We start from the raw sequence: 21,636 nt of genomic DNA on the forward strand, positions 1-21,636 counted from the left end.
GGCATGCAGGATCTTAGTTCCCTGACCAGGGATGGAACCCGTGCCCCCTGCAGTGGAAGCACAGAGTCCTAACCACTGGTTCGCCAGGGAATTCCCTTTAATTATTAAACCAATGTTTTAACATCATATAATATTTAATATAGAACTTCAGAAGGCCTTCCCTTACTATTCAATCTAAATAGCCCCTTGCCCTCTGCCACCCACTCATCTTCTCAAATTTCCATTGTTTTATTTTCTTCACAGTATCTGAAAATATCTTTGTTAGTCATTTGTTTCCAGTTTATTTTTGGTCTTCACCAACTAGAAAATAAACTCCACGAGAGTGGTACATAACTATCTCCAGTAACCAGTCGGTTCCTGCCAGTAAGGAGCTGTGGACGGTGGGAAGAGAGGAGCATGGTACTCTTACCTGGTACACTTGCTATACACAGAACATGAGAGTTGCAAACAGTGAAACTATCTAGGATGTTGCCTGGTTGGACAGCATCAATAATGATAACTTTTGTAGCTGCATGAGTGCTGGTACAGATCCAGACTAGACTGGATAATTCTTCTTGATTTTTTAACTCCTTCTGCTGCTCCTGCATAGGCAAAGGAAGGAAAATGAATGTTTAAAATGAGACGTATGTGTAAATATCCATATGGCTGTGCTACTACAGTAAAGGACAATACTATTTCAAGTTTATTTCCAGATTATTTGGAAGGCTGAAAGTATAACCACCTTTCAACAATAATTAGTAGACTAAGAACTAGCAGTTAAAGCAGATCAGTGTTAAAACTGTTCTATATCTTGACTGTGATGATTGTTACATAGGTGCATACCTTTGTCAAAACTCTTTGAACTGTACCCATTTAGAGCGTACATTTTATTGTATGTAAAATATACTCCAGTAAAACTGATTTAAAAGAGAGAGAGGGGGGATGAGGAGTAAGCAAGGGTGTAGTAACCCCAATTAGAAGTTGGACCCAGAAGTAAGTTTGAGACCAGAAACTGGGTCAAATGTTAGTGCAAGCACTTACCTTAAGTTCCTGATCTAACTTGTCTAAACTGCTCTGAGACGCACTTCGCTGTTCACTGCCCTCTGCATCCAAACCAGCAACATCCTTATAAAAGACACTCGCTCCAACCACAGAGCCACCGTCTCTGGTCTTCCCACCTGACAAACTGACTCCAACAGCACACCACAGCTTTTTTGGGTTAAAAAAAGATCGTATTAAGTCACTTTCTCTCTAAAAATGTTTACAACTTTTCACATTTCTTTAAAAGATCTAATGATTACAAACAGAGGGCTCTAAAAATATTCAAAGTATTCCAGTCTAAAACTACAAAATGAACAATAACCTTGCCCACAAAAGTAGAATTTAAACATTTTTGGTTTTAGGAAAAAATCCACCAAGGTTTTAAGTAATATTACCATTAACTTCAAAATTAATTTACCTTCATTGATGTATCTTTTTCATCTAGAGGTCTGAGATAGACAGGTACAGGTAAATTTTTCATCTTATTTTCCCCTTGTCCATTGGTTACCTAATAATTGGGGAGGGGAGAGAAAGACACACTGGGTAAGCCTCATCAAAAGTGAACTTACAGAACCACTTACAGCACTGCTGTAACATATTTACTCTATGAAGTCAAGTTCAAGTTAACTCTGTCATTCTTATTTGAAAAATAAGCAGAAAATCAAGTGGCAATTAGAGAAAATAAGATGCTGCTTTGGGAGCTCAGAAAAGATACACTAATTCACAGACCTGTTAGTGCACACGTGTGTGTGTGTGTGTGTGTGTGTGTGTGTGTGTGTGTGTGTGTCTGTGTGTCTGTGTGTCTGTGTGTGTCTGTGTGTGTGTGTTAGGGGTAGGGAATATGGTAAAGTTCCTGAAGACCTGAATTGAGTTTTAACTTAACACTTTGAAAGCTCCATGACAAAGGTTTCTTAAAACTTTTAAACAACAGATAGTTCTTTTTTAAACAAAATCTTCAAATATTAAAACAGAATAGGATACCCCAAGTCACATGTACTCAGCCACCTCCTATTGACCCCTCTCCTTCCTCACAGAACTCAGAGACATTTCTCTTGAGCTGAAGGGCTCTAGAAAACCGCCTAAAAACCACTACCCTCAATACTTCTCTAAACGTGTGCCAAATCCATGCCACTTGAAACTGAGCAGGCTTGAGATGTGTAGTTCGAGTCTTTCATGCCCAGGCCTACTCCTCCCCCCTGCATTTCCCATTAGATACTCTTACCATGTTCAGACGTAATTACCTGTTTGTACTTTTGAGGCAGACTCCAGCCAAAGGCCTGCACTCTACCATCTTCCTTCTGAACATGTGCCTTTACCTGACGATACTGTTCTCTCTTCTGTTCTCTGCGTGAGGCTAAACTAGCTTCAGTTCTAAAAGGAAAAGAAATTTCCTTTTTAAATTAAGTGAATATAACAACAGCTTATCTCCCCTCCCCTGCTAAAATAGCATAAATAACAAGAAAAAATTACCTTGTGTCAGGCAGTTTAGAGACACTATATAATTTAATCCTAACACCTCTAAGGTAGGTTATCATACTCATTTTATAGGTAGAGACACTGGGGCTCTGAGAGATTAACTTTCCCAAGTTCATCTACCTAGTGAGGAGCAGGGTCAGGATGGAAAGCCAGTTCCTTCTGACAACAAAGGAAATGATCAAACAACTAGGACAAGGGCTTATACAGGTCTTCAACATTTCTATTAATATTTATCAATGTTGTCAAACTAGCAAAAAGGAGATTTTTAAAAATTTCTCCTCTTTGTGAAAACTAGGAGCAACGTACTTAAAGGCAGCAAGTTATAGGAATAGTTTCTTTATAGATTTATCCAAACACTTATAGCTGATCTGATAAGGGGCAAGAATATTCTGAACTGTTAAGTTATTTAGGGTATAACCTCTAGTCTGAAAAATACTTACTCTTCGCTAAGGAAATCAAAGGCTTTGGACTTATCCCCGGGGAGCTGAGATAAGGTGCTGCTTCTTTTCTTGACGGAAGGAGTAACATGAGAGGTGGGTGCATTGTACTTCAGATTAACCGGTGGTTCAGGCTTCTTAGTAGTGTTACTGGAGGAGCTGAAAAGTCTGCTGAAACTAAAAGGACAGTAAGAGAGGATGTGTGTGTGCAGTGTGCGAATGTATTACGTGCATGGTTAAGAACAATCCATAATTTTCCACAATTCCAGAGACCTTTTACAAGGAAATGAGTTAGAAACCAGCAAAAAGATTTTTTGTAGTTACACACTGCAACCTCAGCAATAACTCACAGCCAAACTCAGACATTCAGGAGAGAGAAACTATTGCCTAGAATGGCGGATCCCTGTTCTTTAATTAGCAACCCTCAAAATGAAAGGAAGGAGCTCTTGAGTACAGGGAACTTCTCGTAATGAAGAAATAAAATAAGACGGTTCCTTTAGCCGGCGAGTGGTTGTTAAACAGCAAGGTTATGGCTGCACGGTTTGAACAGAAGCTTAGTAAGCCACTTCTAAAAATAGTCATAATAAAGTACTAGAACACAGACTACCTTTTTAACATGTACCTTATACATTTTCTTAGTAACTTCAATTTAAATAACTATTTTCACATCCACTCAAAAAAGAGAAAAAAACCTATGTCTATTAAATAGCGGAAAAAATTCATCAAAAAAAGGGCAAGCTTTGCTTCCCTGGTGGCGCAGTGGTTGAGAGTCTGCCTGCCAATGCAGGGGGCACGGGTTCGAGCCCTGGTCTGGGAGGATCCCACATGCCACGGAGCGGCTGGGCCCGTGAGCCACAACTACTGAGCCTGCGCATCTGGAGCCTGTGCTCCGCAACGGGAGAGGCCACGACGGTGAGAGGCCCGCGCACCATGATGAAGAGTGGCCCCCACTTGCCACGACTGGAGAAAGTCCTTGCACAGAAACGAAGACCCAACACAGCCAAAAATAAAAATAAATAAATTTTAAAAAAGGGCAAGCTTTAAGCACAGTAAATGCACAGTACTTCCAGCACAAACACAGTTCAAGTCCAAAACGCACACATACACACACAACTCAAACCCCACAAACACTAAATTTCTAATCTTCACTTTGTAAAGTTCCTTACAATCACACAACCAGTGCAATCAGTAACTTTAATGGGGATCCAGAAAATTATCGACTCTACAAATAATTCCCCATTATTGTATTTAATTTAGTAGAGGATTCCACCAAATGCATAACCAACATGATGCATCTTACGATAGTCTTCAAGAACAGCCTTACCGAGCTGGCATACTACATACCAAAAAGAAAAAGTTCAGTTTAGCTATATACCCTAAATTTAAGAAAGAAAGCAAAAAGAAGGAAATCATCTGTGAAAATAAGTTTTGATTCTAATCTCGTCTCAAAGTGCTATCTAATGTCTTTGTGTGTTTTTAGATACTTACAACTGCCAAATGCTTGACCTTTTTTTTTCCTGCATGGCTGGATTTTCTCTTGATGCACTACAGGGAAAGGGAAAGAAAAGGGGGGGCGGGGGAGAGAGAGATGATTAGTGAGGTAGTCTAGCTTTCTATCTGAAGAACAAGGGACCCAAGAAGTTCATGAAATACATGGAGAAGAGTCAACAATTTCAGCAAACAGTTACTCTGACCTATTGTGTCAGTCAGTCTGTTAAGGCCAATACAACTAATATAAATAAAATTCCATCCCTCCCTCAAAGAGCTCAGACTACTGATAAGAGACAAAATTATTATCTGGGCTGGACAGATAGCCAACAAGCCTGAATGTTAATATTTCAATTTTTTATTGAAGAGATATCCTCCAACTTTCCTTTTTATTAAAATATTGCATTGTGGGCTTCCCTAGTGGCGCAGTGGTTGAGAGTCCGCCTGCCGATGCAGGGAACACGGGTTCGTGCCCCGGTCCGGGAAGATCCCACATGCCGCGGAGCGGCTGGGCCCGTGAGCCATGGCCGCTGAGCCTGCGCGTCCGGAGCCTGTGCTCCGCCACGGGAGAGGCCACAACAGTGAGAGGCCCTTGTACCGCAAAAAGAAAAAACAAAACAAACAAAAAAAAATTGCATTGTAATTCCCTGTGTCTACATAAAGGTACCATTTGTTTTATACTTCCAGCTCTCAAAAATTAGCTTGTAACTTTATTGTTCCGATGGGTCATTTTTCACGGGACTAAAACTTTTCCATTACTGAAAGCTTACCTGCCACCAGGACTTCCCTGGTGGTCCAGTGGTTAAGAATCCGCCTTCCAATGCGAGGGACGAGGATTCAATCCCTGGTCCGGGAACTAAGATCTCACATGCCATGGGGCAACTAAGCCCACACACCACAACTACTGAGCCCGTGCGCTCTGGAGCCCACACGCCACAACTAGAGAGAAGCCCGGGCACCGTAACTAAAGATCCCGACACAGCCAAATAAATAAATAAATATTTTTGAAAAAAGAAAGAAAAGAAAAGAAACTGCATTGATTTGATAATTCGACAAAATTTCAAAAAGAAAAAGAAAGGCACTGCAAATTGACTTAGTAAGGTTGTAAGGATTCTGCTATCAGAGTCCCCTTTTCATTTCTTTTTTTAAGGACTGAATTTAAAACATCTTTTAATTCAATGAAGAAAGTTAAGTTACCATTTTTCTTCACTTGTTGACTACCATTTCACTGCTAGAATTAAAAATAGTAATGAAAAGTGGACCCTGACAATATGCCTCAGTTTTTTAACTATTCACTCATTATTTATTCCATATCCCTTAAAAGCTGGAGTTAAGAACATATTTGTTAGTGTATTAGTTTCTTTGTCCAATGAATAAAGATTAAGATGGTCATCTTCTTCCTTCTTAGCAGCTACAAGGAATTACAACTTTTGCAAACTGTAACTGTGCTATACAAAATGTTTTCACTACTACTACGTAAAGGACATAATCGTAAGGCAGTAAAAGTTGCTGGTTAGACAACATTTTCATACACTTGAAAACAAGGTGCCAGTGTGTGTAGTGTTATTGGTAAATCCAAACCGCAAGATAGGGGCAAATTAGGGGACCACGAGTTTAGACACTTTTCATGGGCTCTTTCTAAAATTAAAATAAGGAATGCTGTTACTGAAGACATGACCATTAGATGGCAGCATGAGGTGAGATTTAAGACCCAACCGACACAGATGTCAATTGAAGGTTGCTTTTTGCATGACTACTCAGAAAGCAGAGGGGAAAAATCAGGAATATTTTACAGGAAGTCACTGAGTAAGACTGATTTCGTTTCCTATGTGGCAAATGACAACTTTGTCTCTTCCTGACATCACTGCAAAAGCAGTGTCAATTTCTACATTCTTTCAAAAAATGACTAAAGAAATTTTCACACATTGAAGTGTGGGGAAGTATTCTGGCTTACACATGATTTAACTCAAATGTTACGCGAACTGAAACAGCCTATTTGTGGCCTATCAAGCATATACTGTACATATGCTTTCATTATTAAAGAAAAGGGTGCACTGACCAGAAGTAAAGAATGTCCGTGTTAAAGATAAAGATGAAATGCCTCCCTTCCTGGGACACCAAGGCTGGTACTCACTCTTTTGCAGATAAGACTCCCTTCCCAGATGTCAAGGCCATACTGACTCACTGTGTACATGCTGATCTGGTTTTTTTGAAACCTTGAAGGAATGTTATCTGTGACTTGTTTGATGTTATTTGTTCTGACAAGGTATAAAACTGTGCTGAAAACCATGCCTCTCCAGAGCAGCTCCTCAGAGATATCCAACAGGCTGTCTCCCAGGCTATAGTCCTCCACTTGGCTCAAATAAAATTCTTTTCTATTCCAATTATAGATTGTTTATTGATTATTTTCATTGACAGACCATCATTTAATTGCCTTTTAGAGGTTGTGGGAATATTCTCCAAGAGGCCTCACTGGCCTAAAAAGGACCCACTTTGATCACATTCTGTTACTAATTGCCAGTGTTTCTTTAGACCTCTCTTAGTAAACAGAAAAAGGGGCTTGGATCACCAAGGCAGGACTCTAGTTCTGAATAAAGAAATGAATATTAGTAAACAATTAGTAACCTAGTAAACAATGAGGAGAAAGACACCAGAGGTACTTCTCATACAAACCGAATCATCTCTGTCCATCGAACAGCTTCCTGAAGCTCCATCAATCTCTCTTTATATTGGTTTCTCTCCATTAGAACTCGGGCCATTTCTACTCTAGTAAACCGCTTCCTTTGGGCTGTGGGAATATCACTCTGTAACGAAAAGAAGACTACAGATCACTCTGGGAGCCTGTATCTGTTTTAGTGTTATCACAGGCTTAAGTAAAATTTTTAAGCTTTTAACATTCCTTAATTTCTAATCTAATGGATAACAAAGAAAAATGGCCTAATAAAACTAAAATCAATAAAGAGATATACTTAATTATTCATGACTGAAAAAAGTAGACAATTTAATTCCTCAATATAAATACAAATATTTGAATATATTATAAAGGAAATACAAAGAATAGTGCAGATTTTGAAGAAAAACAAAAAAGCTGTTATCCCTATAGATTTAATACACTCACCTGGAAATGTTGTTCTCACAACAGTATTTTAAATTCATGTTCTATAACAAATGCTAGTTACTCAGAAAATAGTTACAAGTAAGTTCCTAAAGGGGTTCATTTATCTCAAACTACCAATCTACATACACACTCAAAGCCAGCGAAAAGCATAAAAACTTGTTGGCTAAGCTACCAAGGTACCCAATGTTAGGAGTCACTAAAACACGAAAAGAAATATAACGAGATGGAGACAACTGTATTAACCAGAATTATTATTAGGGAGAATAAGGAATGTGAGCATGGTAAGACCCCAAAGGGGCATGCTCAAGTCAACTTCCTTCTACTGCTGATTTCTAAAGGCTCTTCTGGAGAGGAAGGCTGGGTTAACTGTAGGGCTTTTGTTTTGCTGAGTGCAGTATGCACATTTTGAATCAAAGCTGAAAGGCATGGGACAGTAAGAAAGAGGCTGAGCTTAGCTTATCCCTCAGCAGTCTCCTTCTTTGTCCTCCTGCTGCAGAACTTAACCTCTCCTTTAAAAAAAAGTCAAACAACAAATGATCAAAGGATTTTGAGTTTGCAACACAGCAATCCCACTACTAGGTATATACCCTGAAAAACCAGAAGACTCTCACTATAATGTTCATAACAGCATTGTTGGTGGTAGTAAAAAGCTGAAAATAACCTAAATATTCATTTACAGGAAAACAGATACAGAAATTGTAGTATATTCACAATGGGATATTATAAAGCAGTGAACATGAATGAACTATACCACTATACTACAACGAGGGTAAATATAAAAAACATAATACTGAGAAAAAGAAGCAAGTTGCCAAGGCTAAATACATATAAAACACAAAAACAGTGAAAATTAACCATACCTTGTAAGGATACATGTGTGGTATGATAAAATTATTTTTTTTTCAAGTTAAGAAAATGATAAATACAGCATAGTAGTTTCCTCTAGAGGGAAGAGCATAGGGTATCTTCAATGTTTGATAATGTTCTAGTTCTTAGGTTAAATGGTAGGTTCATAATGTTAACTTATTATAATGTTAATGATAAGTTATTATTCATAACTTACATGTTACATATATTTTTAAATGTATCAAATATTATATAAAAACACAAATAAGAGATCGAAGGGGCACAAAATAATCATTCTGATCAGGACATCCATATATCTCAAGTTTGATACGTGACCGGCAAACACGTGTGATAGGAATGATAACCTAGCTACTGACAGAATAACTAGCATGCTAGTAACATTGGCAAGAAGTTCATATTTATTCTTTTGTATTTATACGTTGACAACCATATGGGCTAACTGCCTAGTATGAAAGTTTCTAGACTTCATCTTTTTATGTTTAACACCATTAAACTATTTTTTATTCTTAAAGCTTTCATATATTTCTAAGTTGAAATTTGAAACAAAACAAAAACAAAAAACTCCAAAATATCCCACCTGGTCCTTGAGCTTGAATAAGCAAACACAAGTCAGAGCACAAAGCCACAGAGGAAAAATGAGCACACTGTGTGTAGCTAGAAAGCTTAGCATCTGGATACTATGTGGGAGCATGATCTATCCTATTCATGATCATAAACACGATTTTAACTTTTTCTTTTCATCTTTATAATGCTATACCCAAAGCTTAATTAACAAGATTTCCCCAAAATACCAAAATATGGTAAGTTAAGAAAACAAGTCCAAAATTATAAACCTACATCATCATCATCTTTTGCTTTTTGCCTTGCATCTTCAGCTTCTGCACGTGCTCTAGTGGGGGGTAAAAAACAAAACATGTTATTTGAGTTGACTTCACCTTTTTAAAGAATAAAGAACAGGTCAAAAATTTTAACTACCACTAAATGATTATTTTTCTTTTTCCAAACAGGGTATCTAGCTGCTTTCATTTAGGGGAACATTATCATAGCACTGTTCTCAGAAAACCAGGCATTAAAGAAAAGGAAAATAATGAATGTTTACAGTTTCCTGATTAGCAATATTTGAACAGTTCTTCTAACTTCCTTCACATCATGACTTGCACAAAAAATTATAATATTCAATAAATGGAAGGGTCTGTTCAGAGCAGAGGCAATCAGCCAAGCACTTAACCCTATCCCAGGCAGCTCTGGGGCCTTCGTGATGAGCACGCTAAAGGTAGCAGTCTCGGGGTTACACCTATAACCTTGGTGGCACACTGGCAAACCTTGTTTGGTTTAGAACAACATAGTGAAAACTTACTTCCTAAGCTCTTCCTCCAATTCTTTGTTCTTCTCCTCTAGCTTCAGCTTGGCTTGTTTCACAGCCTCCAACTCCCCTTGCAGCACGTCTTTCTCACAGGTAAGTTCATCCACTTTTGCGATCAAATCATTCTTCACTACATTCAACGCATTTCTAAGAAACACAATTTCAAGAGCACCATTACAAGTAAATATTCTATCTCACAGCTTATTTCTCTTGTAGACTAAAGTAACTACAATCATAAAGCTAAATAATGACTGAAACCTTCAAAGGTATTCCACCTGATGTTGTCTGTAGATAAAGGTTTAAAAAAAAAACCCACAAAGCAATGGTCTGTTTTCTTATTAAACAAAGAATAAACGGAGGAACTTCCCTGGTGGTCCAGTGGCTAAGACTCCATGCTCCCAATGCAGGGGGCCCAGGTTAGGTCCCTGGTCGGAGAACTAGATCCCACATGCTGCAGCTAAGAGTTCACATGCTGCAACTAAAGATCCTGCATGCTGCAATGAAGATCACGCGTGCCCCAACTAAGACCCAGAGCAGCCAAATAAATAAATAAATAAATAAATAAATATTTTTTTTTTTAAAAAAGAAGAATAAATGGATAAGGCAAGGCAGACCACTAAATTATTAAAAAGTCAGAATTAAATAAAATTAAACTTTTAACAAATAGCATCCAGGACTTCCCTGATGGTGCAGTGGTTAAGAATCCACCTACCAATGCAGGGGACATGGGTTCGATCCCTGGTCTGGGAAGATCCCACATGCCGTGGAGCAACTAAGCCCGTGCGCCACAACTACTGAAGTCTGTGTGCCCCAGAGCCTGCATGCCGCAACTTCTGAGCCCATGCACTGCAACTACTGAAGCTGGCACGCTCTAGGGCCCACGTGCTGCAACTACTGAAGCCTGTGCACCTACAGCCCATGCTCTGCAACAAGAGAAGCCACCCCAGTGAGAAGCCTGCGCACCACAATGAAGAGCAGCCCCCGCTCGCTGCAACTAGAGAAAACCCGCACCCAGCAACAAAGACCCAATGCAGCCGAAAATGAATAAAATAAAGTGGTTAATTAAACAAACAAACAAAAAAACAAATAGCATCCATAAGGGTACCGTCCTTAATAAGTTCTGAAAAGATATTATCTAATCAACAAAGTAAAATTAATCCTTGAATTTACCTTTAATAATTAATAAGAAAGTCTAACCTTGAAAAAAATGAAAAAAAAAATCTAAGATCTAGCTCCTTTTGGGTATCGTGGACATAGGACCTCATTAGAGCTACATTCTGTTTTTGGATATACGCAGATGTTCCAAAGTTACTCTGACACAGCAAATTAACAAAGGGGCCTGATCTGCTTTTCCATGTAACTCAGGACCCACTGCACTAAACAAAACTCCAATGTGTTTGAGGGCCTAAGTAAGACTCCACAAATTGCTACTATGGAGGAGAGTTCTGAAGAGGTGGGCCGCATATAGATAAAAACATTTATGCAGAAATAAAAGAAGCCCCAAGAGGAGAGAGAAGAAAATAGATATCCCAGGGGAGGGAGAAAAAAACCACATAGGACACATCCAGAAGATTAAGAGAAAGGCATGGATACTTGCAGGGTAGAAAGGAGATCAAAATCTGTTTCTGAAAAGAACAGAGTAATGAAACATACCATCAGTGAAATTAGGTCCCGTTAACTATTTGCTCGTGTACGTGTGTATTCATAAGCCCACACACAGAGAAGGGGAAGGGCATGGGGTAGTGAGACTGCATTCGTGCTATGTTAAATTAAAGATGTGCCACTGAATTGGATGAGAAGAAAATTCAGTATCTTTTGTTCCCTGTTAAAATTTTGCATATACTTACTTTGTTTCCAACAGTTGTGTATTTTCCAATATAAGATTCTCAACTTCACGACCCATTCCTATCAAAGAAAAAAGATAAAAACTTTGAAAATAAATTTATTAAAATTATATAAACTTATAATAAGCTATAGTCACAAATTTTATTTTATAAATTTTATCTGCCCTTTAGTAATCTCATTTTGTCTATAATTTCATTTTATGTATCTACTTGTATGTACTTGTATGGATTATAAAATTATAAATAATTATCTACCACAAAACAAAGCTGAAGATTTTCTTAGTCTGTATTTTGCTTCTCATAGATAATATGTCAAAAGAATGAAGACTTTTCTGCCAAATATTCTAAAAAGTAGCAGTATTTAGGGGGGAAAAAGAGTAGCATTAATATGGATCAGAAATCATTTCTAAATCACACCTGTTATTGCAGGCTTTTGCCTAAAAATTAGGTCTTATTAATAGAGAACAGGAAGAAACAAGAAAGACCCCAATGCAGATGAAACCTTACCAAAGAAATTATGGTCTTAAAGCCCATGCATTCCATGTAAAGCAAAAACAAAGAACAAGAAATGTTTTATGTAAGAAACAGAATGAAAACAGATAATTAATCTGTAGTTTTAGACATGATATGAAAAACATCTGAAATCACAATGTCATGATTTAATGCATAATGATGTGCAAAAGACATAAATCAAGGTGATTTCCTTCATTCATAAGGATGTTCTGATATGTTACCAATTCTTTTGCAAAATAAAATTGAATATAATTAGAGTGAAAATCCCAGATCAATAATATAAAGATTTCTTCAAAGTCCCACCTCTGAAATGATAATGCTTAGTGGTCAATTTATACAATCATGCTTAATAATTTAATGAGTATTTTAAGGTAGGCGGTAGGGCATTCAAGCAAGATCCAACGTAGTGATCTTTAGGGAGAAGAAAGCTATTTAGTTTGCTGCTCACAAGAAACTGAAGAAATCAAACAAATAGGGAATATACCTCAAAAAGTTACAACAGAGCAAAGCAAGCACCACAAAAAACCCATCACCCCACTAATATGGGTAAATCACATACAGTGGAAGTAATATTCATAACCCACCTAAAAAAGGAAGTAAATATCTCTAATGAAAACAATGTAAGTTAAAAGAGTTAACATGTCCCTTTATATTAAAAAAGAGGTAATATTTCAAATAACTTAAAGCTAATTTAAAACGCAACTAATCTAGGAATGCTAAAAGTTCAATGCTCACATATGGACTCATATTTTGTCTGTATTATAATTACCTCAAATATTCTTAAAGAAGAAGGTACTTCTGCCATGAAGAATAAATATCAGAAACAGTAGCTTATTTAATCATCTACATATTTCCAAAAGCTGAAAATAAAGACAAACTAAAAGTTTCCAAATTCCAATTTAAAAATGAATTTTGACAAGATATGTTGAAATATTTGCTTTAAACACTAATGTTAACTTTTCAATAAAGCTATAGAGTCAAAAGAAATATGGTTAAGGTTGGGTGAAAAAAGTTTATATAATGACTGTGTTTGCTAAACTCTCAAGCACATAGGGAGATAAGCATAAAAGCTGAAAATATATGCAGGGGGAAAAATAGTTGAGCAGAAAAAAAAGAGAGAAAGCATTAAATGAGAACAGCAGCCAAGACCACCTAGCTTAAAAAGCAGTAATATTAAAGTATTTAAAAGCATACACACCAGAATATTCCCCTGGGTAAGCAGCCCAAGAGAAAAAACGAATGAGAATCTCAATTAGATTGTTTTCAGAAAGCAAGATCTACACTCACTTATTTCAAAATGAGAGAGAGGAGCCAATAAAATTGAAAAGATGTAGAGAAACCAAACACAATAAAGTATAACTATTATAAATAGGAAAAATTTTTGAAATATGTACTCTATGGAAATCATATCCTATAATGTAGTTTCTAGAGTTTACATCTTCCCAATGAGGAGTTCTCCTAAAATCTAGTGTATAAATTTAATATATAACCAATAGGATCGTCCAAAATTTACATTTTGAAACGTATCAATAAAAACTAATAACTAGAAGAAAAACATAACTTGAAGTGGCCCCATTTCGATTCATGACTTCAACTAAGCATAAACTTAGGTCTGACATATTTGGAAACCTTAGCTATTAAAACAAGCAAAAGCAATGCCTGACGGTTTTGAAAACGGACATCTCGTTTGGATTTCAGCACTGATTCTCAAGCTCAGTCCATAGATGGGCTCTGGGTTATCTCTCACTTCCCTGAGAAAGTATGCACAGTTTTATCTATTTCTGTATGTGCATTTTTCCAGAAGTACACTACTCTCTTACAAATTCTCCTGTAAAGGAGTTTTAATTCCCAAAGGTAAAGAAGCATAGGTTTAGAGGTGAAACAAAACTGTTAAAACTATTTAACAATCCATTCACTTAGCTGCTGTGCTATGTGCCAAAGACTCAACAGTGAGCAAAAGATATAGTTGTCTTTGCCACATTGAGCTTATCGTCTAGCCAGGGAGACAGGCACACTAAAAAACTACAATAAAGTATTATGAAGAGTTGCATAATAAACTGCAGTGCTATGGGAATATGTTTCCAGACAACGGAGCTTTAACTAGGGGATCAAGGCAGAACTCCTAGAGGAGGATATTCCATTTAATCAGAGGCAAGAAGGAGATATACAGACAGATACATAGATTTTCTTTTTTTTTTTTTTTTTTTTTTTTTTTTGCGGTACGCGGGCCTCTCACTGCTGTGGCCTCTCCCGTTGCGGAGCACAGGCTCCGGACGCGCAGGCTCAGGGGCCATGGCTTACGGGTCTAGCCGCTCCGCGGCATGTGGGATCTTCCCGGACCGGGGCACGAACCCCTGTCCCCTGCATCGGCAGGCGGACTCTCAACCACTGCGCCACCAGGGAACCCCTAGATTTTCTTTTTTAAGAAAGGAAGCAAACAATCCTTCATGACTGGTTTTGAGGGAAGTGTGAGAGATTTAGGATGGAGAACTGAGTTGATGGTGAGGTTATTCACTGAGTTAGTATATGCTGGTATAAGAACAGCCTTTGGGGACAGGACAATGAAGAAAGATGTTGATGAACTGAACTTTAGGCATATCAACTATAAAGTTCTACAAATCATCTTAAGGCATATCAACTATAAAGTTCTACAAATCATCTTAAAGATGTCTAATGGGCTGTTTGGAAGTAATAGTCTGGGGCTGTAGAAAAAAATCTTGGATGGAGAGAAAGACTTGGGAGCAATTAGCCATGAAAGCCAAGAAACAAGAGCAAATAAGACCTCCCAAACATGGAAGCAAGACTGGGCTAGGAACATCGGAAAAATGGGCGGAGAAAGAGGAACCTGCAAAGAAGACTGAAAAGAAATAGTCAGAGGCAGGAAAGAATGCAGGGAAGTCTGATACCACAGAAACCCAGCAAAGACCGTTTTAAAGACAAATGCTATTTGAGAAGTCATGTGAAATAACTTAGAAGGAACAGCTGGATACAGCAAACAAGAAGTTGTTTCAGGGAAGGTTAGTGTGGGGCAGAATGCCAGATTGTAGTCAGATGAGGTGCAAGTGGAACTGGGGAAATCCTCCCAGTTAAAAGTAGCCACCCTTTCAAGAAGTCTGTTTTGTTCACTGGTGTATTACAAGCATCTAGAATAGTGCCAGGCACATAACAGATGCCTACCTCACCGATATTTCTGCAAAAAAGCACGCCTGGAAATGGGAGAAGAGTAAGTGATAGGGTGGAAAGGTACTAAAGATAGGGAGTCAGAGGAGGGCAGTAGCTTTATTTTAAAATGGAAAAGACGTGAACATGTTTAAATGATAACAGGAAGAAGTTAGTAAAAATAGTGAAGTTGAAAAAATAAAATTTAATCAAGAGAAAGAAAATCTCAAGAGTAGGATATATGAATGTATGATTTCCAAGTTCTAGAACGTGGCCATGGAGGGTAAGTGACTAAAGTGAATAGAGAAAAGGATCATTGGAAATAAAGTCAAGAGATGAGACATCAATCAAGATAAAGGACAAACTGTGGGCGATTATCTCTTTTAAATTATTAAAATCTGAAAAAAGTAATCTAAATACTGACTACATGCATAATGATTTCAAAAACAAGGGAAGAGTTTTACAACAACACAGCAATTAGAAAAATGAATAATGAGTTATAGAAATGGACTATGTACTCAGTTATCAACCAAAGTTCATTTAAGGAACTTTGTGAGAAACAATTTTACTAGTTTAACTATGTTCCACTTAGTGAGTATTACACTGCAATTACTATCGCTGAACTGACCAGAAGAGAAGCCAAGGAAAAACTATGTGCCTTGGAGATGTCATTTAACATCTTTGACCAAAAGTATTCATGTAGGCTTAAGTCACTACACTTAAGGTGATATATTAAAACTTCTAATCTGGAACATTCTAAAGATAAATATATCAATATCTGCAAAAGGGAAAAGACAGTAGTTTACAGTCTATTTCTTTTTTCAAAGTGGAAAGGAAATCAGAATTTTGCTTTTAACCTATTTATTATGCTTCATTTTCTGACTTAAAGAATGGAAGCTTTCGGAAAATACTTGATTTAAAAGACCACAATTATTTCTAAGTACTATGTGGCTTCTTAACTCTACAGGGAAGAAAGTTTGGGGCCAATAACCTCAATAATGGTATTATTCAATACTGGATTATAAGGAAGCAGAGTGTACAAAGAACATTTAAAAAGTACTTCATTCTGGTTAAAATACAAAGGGGAAGCAAGAAGCAATTTTTTTAGATGATGTATATTGATTCTGGTGGTGGTTATACAACTCTATGCATTTGTTAAAACAAAAAATTGAACTTCACTGTATATAAATTTGAATATAAGTTTAAACATTAAAAAATTCTTCTTTCTAACATTTTTTTGCATCTGCCCCTCAATTTTTGCCAGGGAATCAGTTTCTTAAACCAATCAAATCTTTTTTTTTTTTTTTTGCAGTTCGCGGGCCTCTCACTGTTGTGGCCTCTCCCGTTGCGCAGCGCAGGCTCAGCGACCATGGCTCACGGGCCCAGCCGCTCCGCGGCATGTGGGATCTTCCCGGACCAGGGCACAAACCCGTGTCCCCTGCATCGGCAGGCGGACTCTCAACCACTGCGCCACCAGGGAAGCCCCCAGTCAAATCTTAAAAGGAACTTTTCATGCATAATTTAATCTTAACAAAGAGTATAAATTTAAATGTAAAAATGGAGTGCTCCTTAAGAATTAATCTTTTAGCCTTTCTTGAGAAATGCAAGCTCATTCAATTACATCCAACGTTTTACTAAGACTTTAATGGTGGGAGTCTATGTCTAACTCAGTTTTATTTATGTACTTTCAATCTCTCTTACTTTACATAAGACTGTGAGCTCTGTTTAGACAGAACTTGTATTTCCTTCAAAAAATACCTGTCGAGGACATAACTAGTAACCAATAAATTTAACATAAATGAATGCAAGTAACACCTCTCTAGGTTCACAAGAACTGACAAACAGCACCTTTTGAGAACAGTGTAATCTGTACTGAATTTACACTAAGGGATACAAAACATGTTTGGAGACCAGAATCCATCCCAAAGGCATAGATTTTTTTTAATACTATAACATTTTCAATTTCTGTAAGGTCTTAAGTTATAAGAAAGGCACACCAAAGCTAATTGACATGTCATGTAAGGTTTTTTTTTTGGCCGCGCCTCATGGCTTGAGGGATCTTAGTTCCCCGACTAGGGACTGAACCTGTGCCCCTGCAGTGGAAGCACAGAGTCTTAAGCACTGGACATCCAGGGAAGTCCCATTCATGTAATTATTGTTGGACGGAACTTCAGAGATCACCTAGAGCAGAGCGAACCTTTTCTGTAGAGGGCCAGATGGTAAATATGTTAGGCTTTGTAAACCACATAATCTGTTACAGACAACTTAACTCTGCTGTTGTGGGGTAAAAGAAACTATAAACGATCCGTGAAAAATGAGTGTGGCTGTGTGAACTCTATTCGTACACACAGGAGGTGAGCTGGATTTGGCCCATGAGCCGCAGCTTGTCCGACCCTTGAACCCTTGCCCAACTCTTTCTTTTTATACACAAAGAAACTAATGCCCAGAGAGGTTAAGCTATTTGGCAAAGGCCACCAGATAAATAGTAGAAGAGTCAAATGCGTTATCCTTTTCAAACCAGATATTCTTCAACAATACGAACTCTAAAATGATTACATTTCCCAAAGAGCTAAAACAGAATACTCTGTGAAATCTCAGAAAAATCAAGTGTTATAATTTCTTACTTAATTAAGGTCCAGAGGATTTAATGAATGCTATTTAAGACAGGAATTAACTATCCATCAATCCATAAATCTATACTTCTATACATATACCCCATATATATATATATATCACTGTGCTTCTTCTATGTAATACTGTTCTCAGAATATAGCAGGAGTTCAATAAATTGTGTGACATGAATTCAAAATACAAACTAAAATGCAATTCAATTCTAGGCACATCCATAAGTGAAGATATTCTCATTTACAACTTTCATTATCTCAAAGAATACATTCTTATTAATTATGTAAAAGTGCAATAACTCTGCCCCACTGGACAGTTAGAGACATTTTAAAGAAATTTTCAATTAAATCATTTTAAAAATCTATTTTTAATACAGTGTGATACTACTTCAGATAAACTATCATACCTAGTAAATCTGCTCCTTCATCCACATCTCCAATTAGACCTGAACCAGCTGAAGACAGTTCTTCAAAGAGAGACTCTGTATTGCGATCAAAAGCTTTGTTCTCTATGCCTTTGGTGGGAGTGCTAGGCAGAAAAAAACAAAACCAAATCAACAAATATGTCAAAGATGTTTTCAACAGTGCAAAATGCATACAAAAGGCTAAGTTACATAGGAATTTTTTACCTGTAATTTACATTTAATATAAAATATAATTTAAAAGTATTTCTCAAGGGTTTCATAAGAGATTCCCATTAAACTCCACAGAGAGAACTGTTGACGAATATACAGAATGTTTTTGCGATGAGATCCTAGCAAACACAAACAATAAAGGCAGCTAAAAGAGAGCACTACTCTGCATTGTTCAGGCACTGGTCTAAGTCCTTTCACAGACTACCTTATTAAAATCTTCACACCTACTCTACAAAAGATCTGCTGCTATTATCCCAACTTTACAGAATAGGAAACTAAAGAGGTTATGGAATTTGCCAAGATCATCCAGCAAATGAGTCAAAGAGGCAGAACTCAAACCCAGGCAGCCAGGCTTCAGAATCCATGATCTTAACTACCATGGTCCATGTTGTCTGGGTATAAATTAGCATGGCCATTTTATTTTTCTTTTAAGGGCAACTGGGCAATATCAAAATTTAAAATGTAAATACCCACTGACCCAAGAACTTGATGTTAAAAAAATTCCTACAGGGAATTCCCTGGCAGTCCAGTGGTTAGGACTTGGTGCTTTCACTGCAGTGGCTGGGGTTCAGTCCCTGGTTGGGGAACTAAGATCCCTCAAGCTGTGCAGCGTGGCCACAAATAAAAAAAAGAAAATAAAAAATCCTACAAAGCCCCTGTCACAAGAAGGTAATTATGTATGTAAAAGGATGGTCAGAGCAGCAAAAAGTTGGAACAACCCAAGTGATCATTAACAGGGCACAGATGAAATAAGTTATGGATATACCTAAAAGTTTCAACTTTTAACTTTAAAAACATTAAAATACAGCTTTAGAAATGAAAGAAACCCATTATATAATGGTGCTTTTTATAAAGCAAGTTGTAATACAGTATGTATAATATAAGCCCCTTTTGCAGGGGTATGGAGGAGAATGGGGAAATGTACATGTTTGTGCATTAGTGTTGTTACATTAATAGAAAAAAGTCTGCACAGGATTTCCAGTTAAATACGATGGACATAGTCATTTATCACCCAATAATTCAGAAACTCAACTAAAATGACAGTAAAGGAATTTAAAAAGTATACACCCACAAGGACATAGGGAACAGAAAAAGAAACTACAGCAGATGAAATGTGAACAGAATTATATAAGATGGAAAACAGATGGGCAAACAGTAGAAATTGATTTAACAGACCAGACAAAGCTTTAACTTAAGCCATTAGTGTTTAGGAAGGAAGTCAGCATGCTGCCAGAACCCCTGAAAGGCTCAGGAATTGAAGGAACCAAGCAATCTGCAGAGAGAAGCATGCAAGAGGGAACATAAGATAGGGATGTGATGAAAGGCAGCACAAGAAGCTATATGAGACCTAAATCCAACCCTCCAGGACAGTGAGACCTCCCTTCTCCTGGCATTGCTCCCTGAACAATGGAAGCCAAGGTTAAATGTTATAGGCAGAAAACTGGAGAGTCAATGTCATTTACTTAAGTATGAGCAAAACAGCCACAGAGAACCAGACGATCAAAGAAAGCCTCTATCATAAAATTGAGTCCAAAACACTCAGAGTAAAAGGAGACAGTGAATGCAGACAGCAGGAAAAACTTTAAAAATTTTTTTAAATTTTATTTTCATAATAAAGTTACATCCGTAAGAGAACTGTCGGGTGCTATAAAAACTATCCAAGAAAAACAAAAAACTTTTAGAAAAAAAAATTGACGAGGGTTGAAAGAGAAAGTTGAAGAAATCATCCAGAAATTATAACAAAAATAGAAGAGACAGAAAAGAGGGGAAAAAGGGAATTATAAGGGTCAGTCCAGAATGTTCAATATCTACCTAATAAGTGTTCCAGAAAAAGAGAAGAAAAGACAACAAAAGGGAGAAATAAGAGAAAATTTCTCAACTGGGAAATATGAATTTCCAGATTAAAGGACTACTGCAGATACAAAAGAAGATGCCTACATCAACACATCATCATGAATTTTTAAAAAGGAAAAAACAAACAAAACAACAACAAACAGGGATAAAGTAAAGATCCTAAAAGCTTACAGAGAATATATTAAAAAAGCAAGAATCCAAATGGCAACACTCCACTAAACATGACAATGAATTAATGTCCTCACAATTCTGAAGAAAAACTTCTGAAGATTTCCCAACCTGGAATTCTATATCCAGCCAAACTATCATTCCTTTAAATGACATTTATCACATTCAAGTTCTCAAAAAACTTACTTCCAAAACAGCCTTTGCCAGGAAAGCTAGTAAGAATATATTCTGTCAAAACAAAGGCATAAATCAAGAAGCTAGATGTCATGGTATCCAGGAAACAGAAGATGGAACAAAGGAGAGAGATGAAAAGAATTCCCAGCATGAAAATGAGAGCAAATTCCAGGACCAGAGCAAACACAAAAACGTCTACATTGGAGAATGGTAATAGAAGGTTCCAGGAAACTGGTTTTATTTATATTTGGCCATTTTGAGAATGTTTACATTTATGATTTGCAGGGTATCTGTTAGTGAATTAGTGATAGGTATGTAGAAACCTAAGCAAAAGAAACAAACAGAACAAAACCAAAAAAACCCTGAGGCTTTACTAAATTAAAGAAAAATGGAGTTGTAAAAGAAAGGAAATGTAATCATAGCATATTCTGTGGCTAGGCTGTTATTAATATTTATATAATCATAATGATATAAACAATGAATGTTAATTTAACAGAAACTGAGATATAATTATATTGGGAGGCTGAAAGGAAAGATGATGGTTTAAAGAGCTATATCCTTGTCATCTTCCACTATAAAGTCAATAGCTAATATTGCAGCCTTTTTTAAACCAGGACGCCTTATTTGATCCACAGAATATAGAAAATGATTTGAGTGACTATTTGCTCAATTCTCTCAAAGAAAGTATATAGCTAGTACTGTTCTAGATGCACAGGAGTATAAATATTTATTTATTTATTTATTTATTGGCTGCATCGGGTCTTAGTTATGGCACACGGGATCTTTCGTTGCGGTGCATGGGCTTCTCTCTAGCTGCGGTGTTCAGGCTCAGTAGTTGCAGTGCACAGGCTCCAGAGCGTGTGGGCTCTGTAGTTGCAGCATGCAGGCTCTCTAGC

At 37.2% G+C, this 21,636-nt stretch overlaps 1 protein-coding gene across 5 annotated transcripts in view; it reads right to left on the reverse strand.

Annotated features, from left to right (window-relative positions):
• The window catches only part of SPAG9 (sperm associated antigen 9), a 136,387-nt gene that overhangs the window by 23,594 nt on the left and 91,157 nt on the right, over nucleotides 1-21,636 (reverse strand). For all 5 annotated transcript variants that reach the window (XM_081218298.1, XM_081218297.1, XM_081218296.1 and 2 more), the window contains 11 exons: nucleotides 18,317-18,438; nucleotides 11,617-11,674; nucleotides 9,764-9,916; nucleotides 9,244-9,295; nucleotides 7,095-7,225; nucleotides 4,422-4,478; nucleotides 2,937-3,110; nucleotides 2,262-2,391; nucleotides 1,439-1,528; nucleotides 1,021-1,188; nucleotides 410-581 (listed from right to left, as the gene is read on the reverse strand). In XM_081218298.1, the coding sequence (XP_081074424.1) occupies nucleotides 410-581; nucleotides 1,021-1,188; nucleotides 1,439-1,528; nucleotides 2,262-2,391; nucleotides 2,937-3,110; nucleotides 4,422-4,478; nucleotides 7,095-7,225; nucleotides 9,244-9,295; nucleotides 9,764-9,916; nucleotides 11,617-11,674; nucleotides 18,317-18,438 (1,307 nt within the window). The remainder of the gene's footprint in view (nucleotides 1-409; nucleotides 582-1,020; nucleotides 1,189-1,438; nucleotides 1,529-2,261; nucleotides 2,392-2,936; nucleotides 3,111-4,421; nucleotides 4,479-7,094; nucleotides 7,226-9,243; nucleotides 9,296-9,763; nucleotides 9,917-11,616; nucleotides 11,675-18,316; nucleotides 18,439-21,636) is intronic.

The sequence above is a fragment of the Mesoplodon bidens genome (genome assembly GCF_964165515.1).
Source record: "Mesoplodon bidens genome assembly, chromosome: 19".
NCBI classification, from domain to species: Eukaryota; Metazoa; Chordata; class Mammalia; order Artiodactyla; family Ziphiidae; genus Mesoplodon; species Mesoplodon bidens.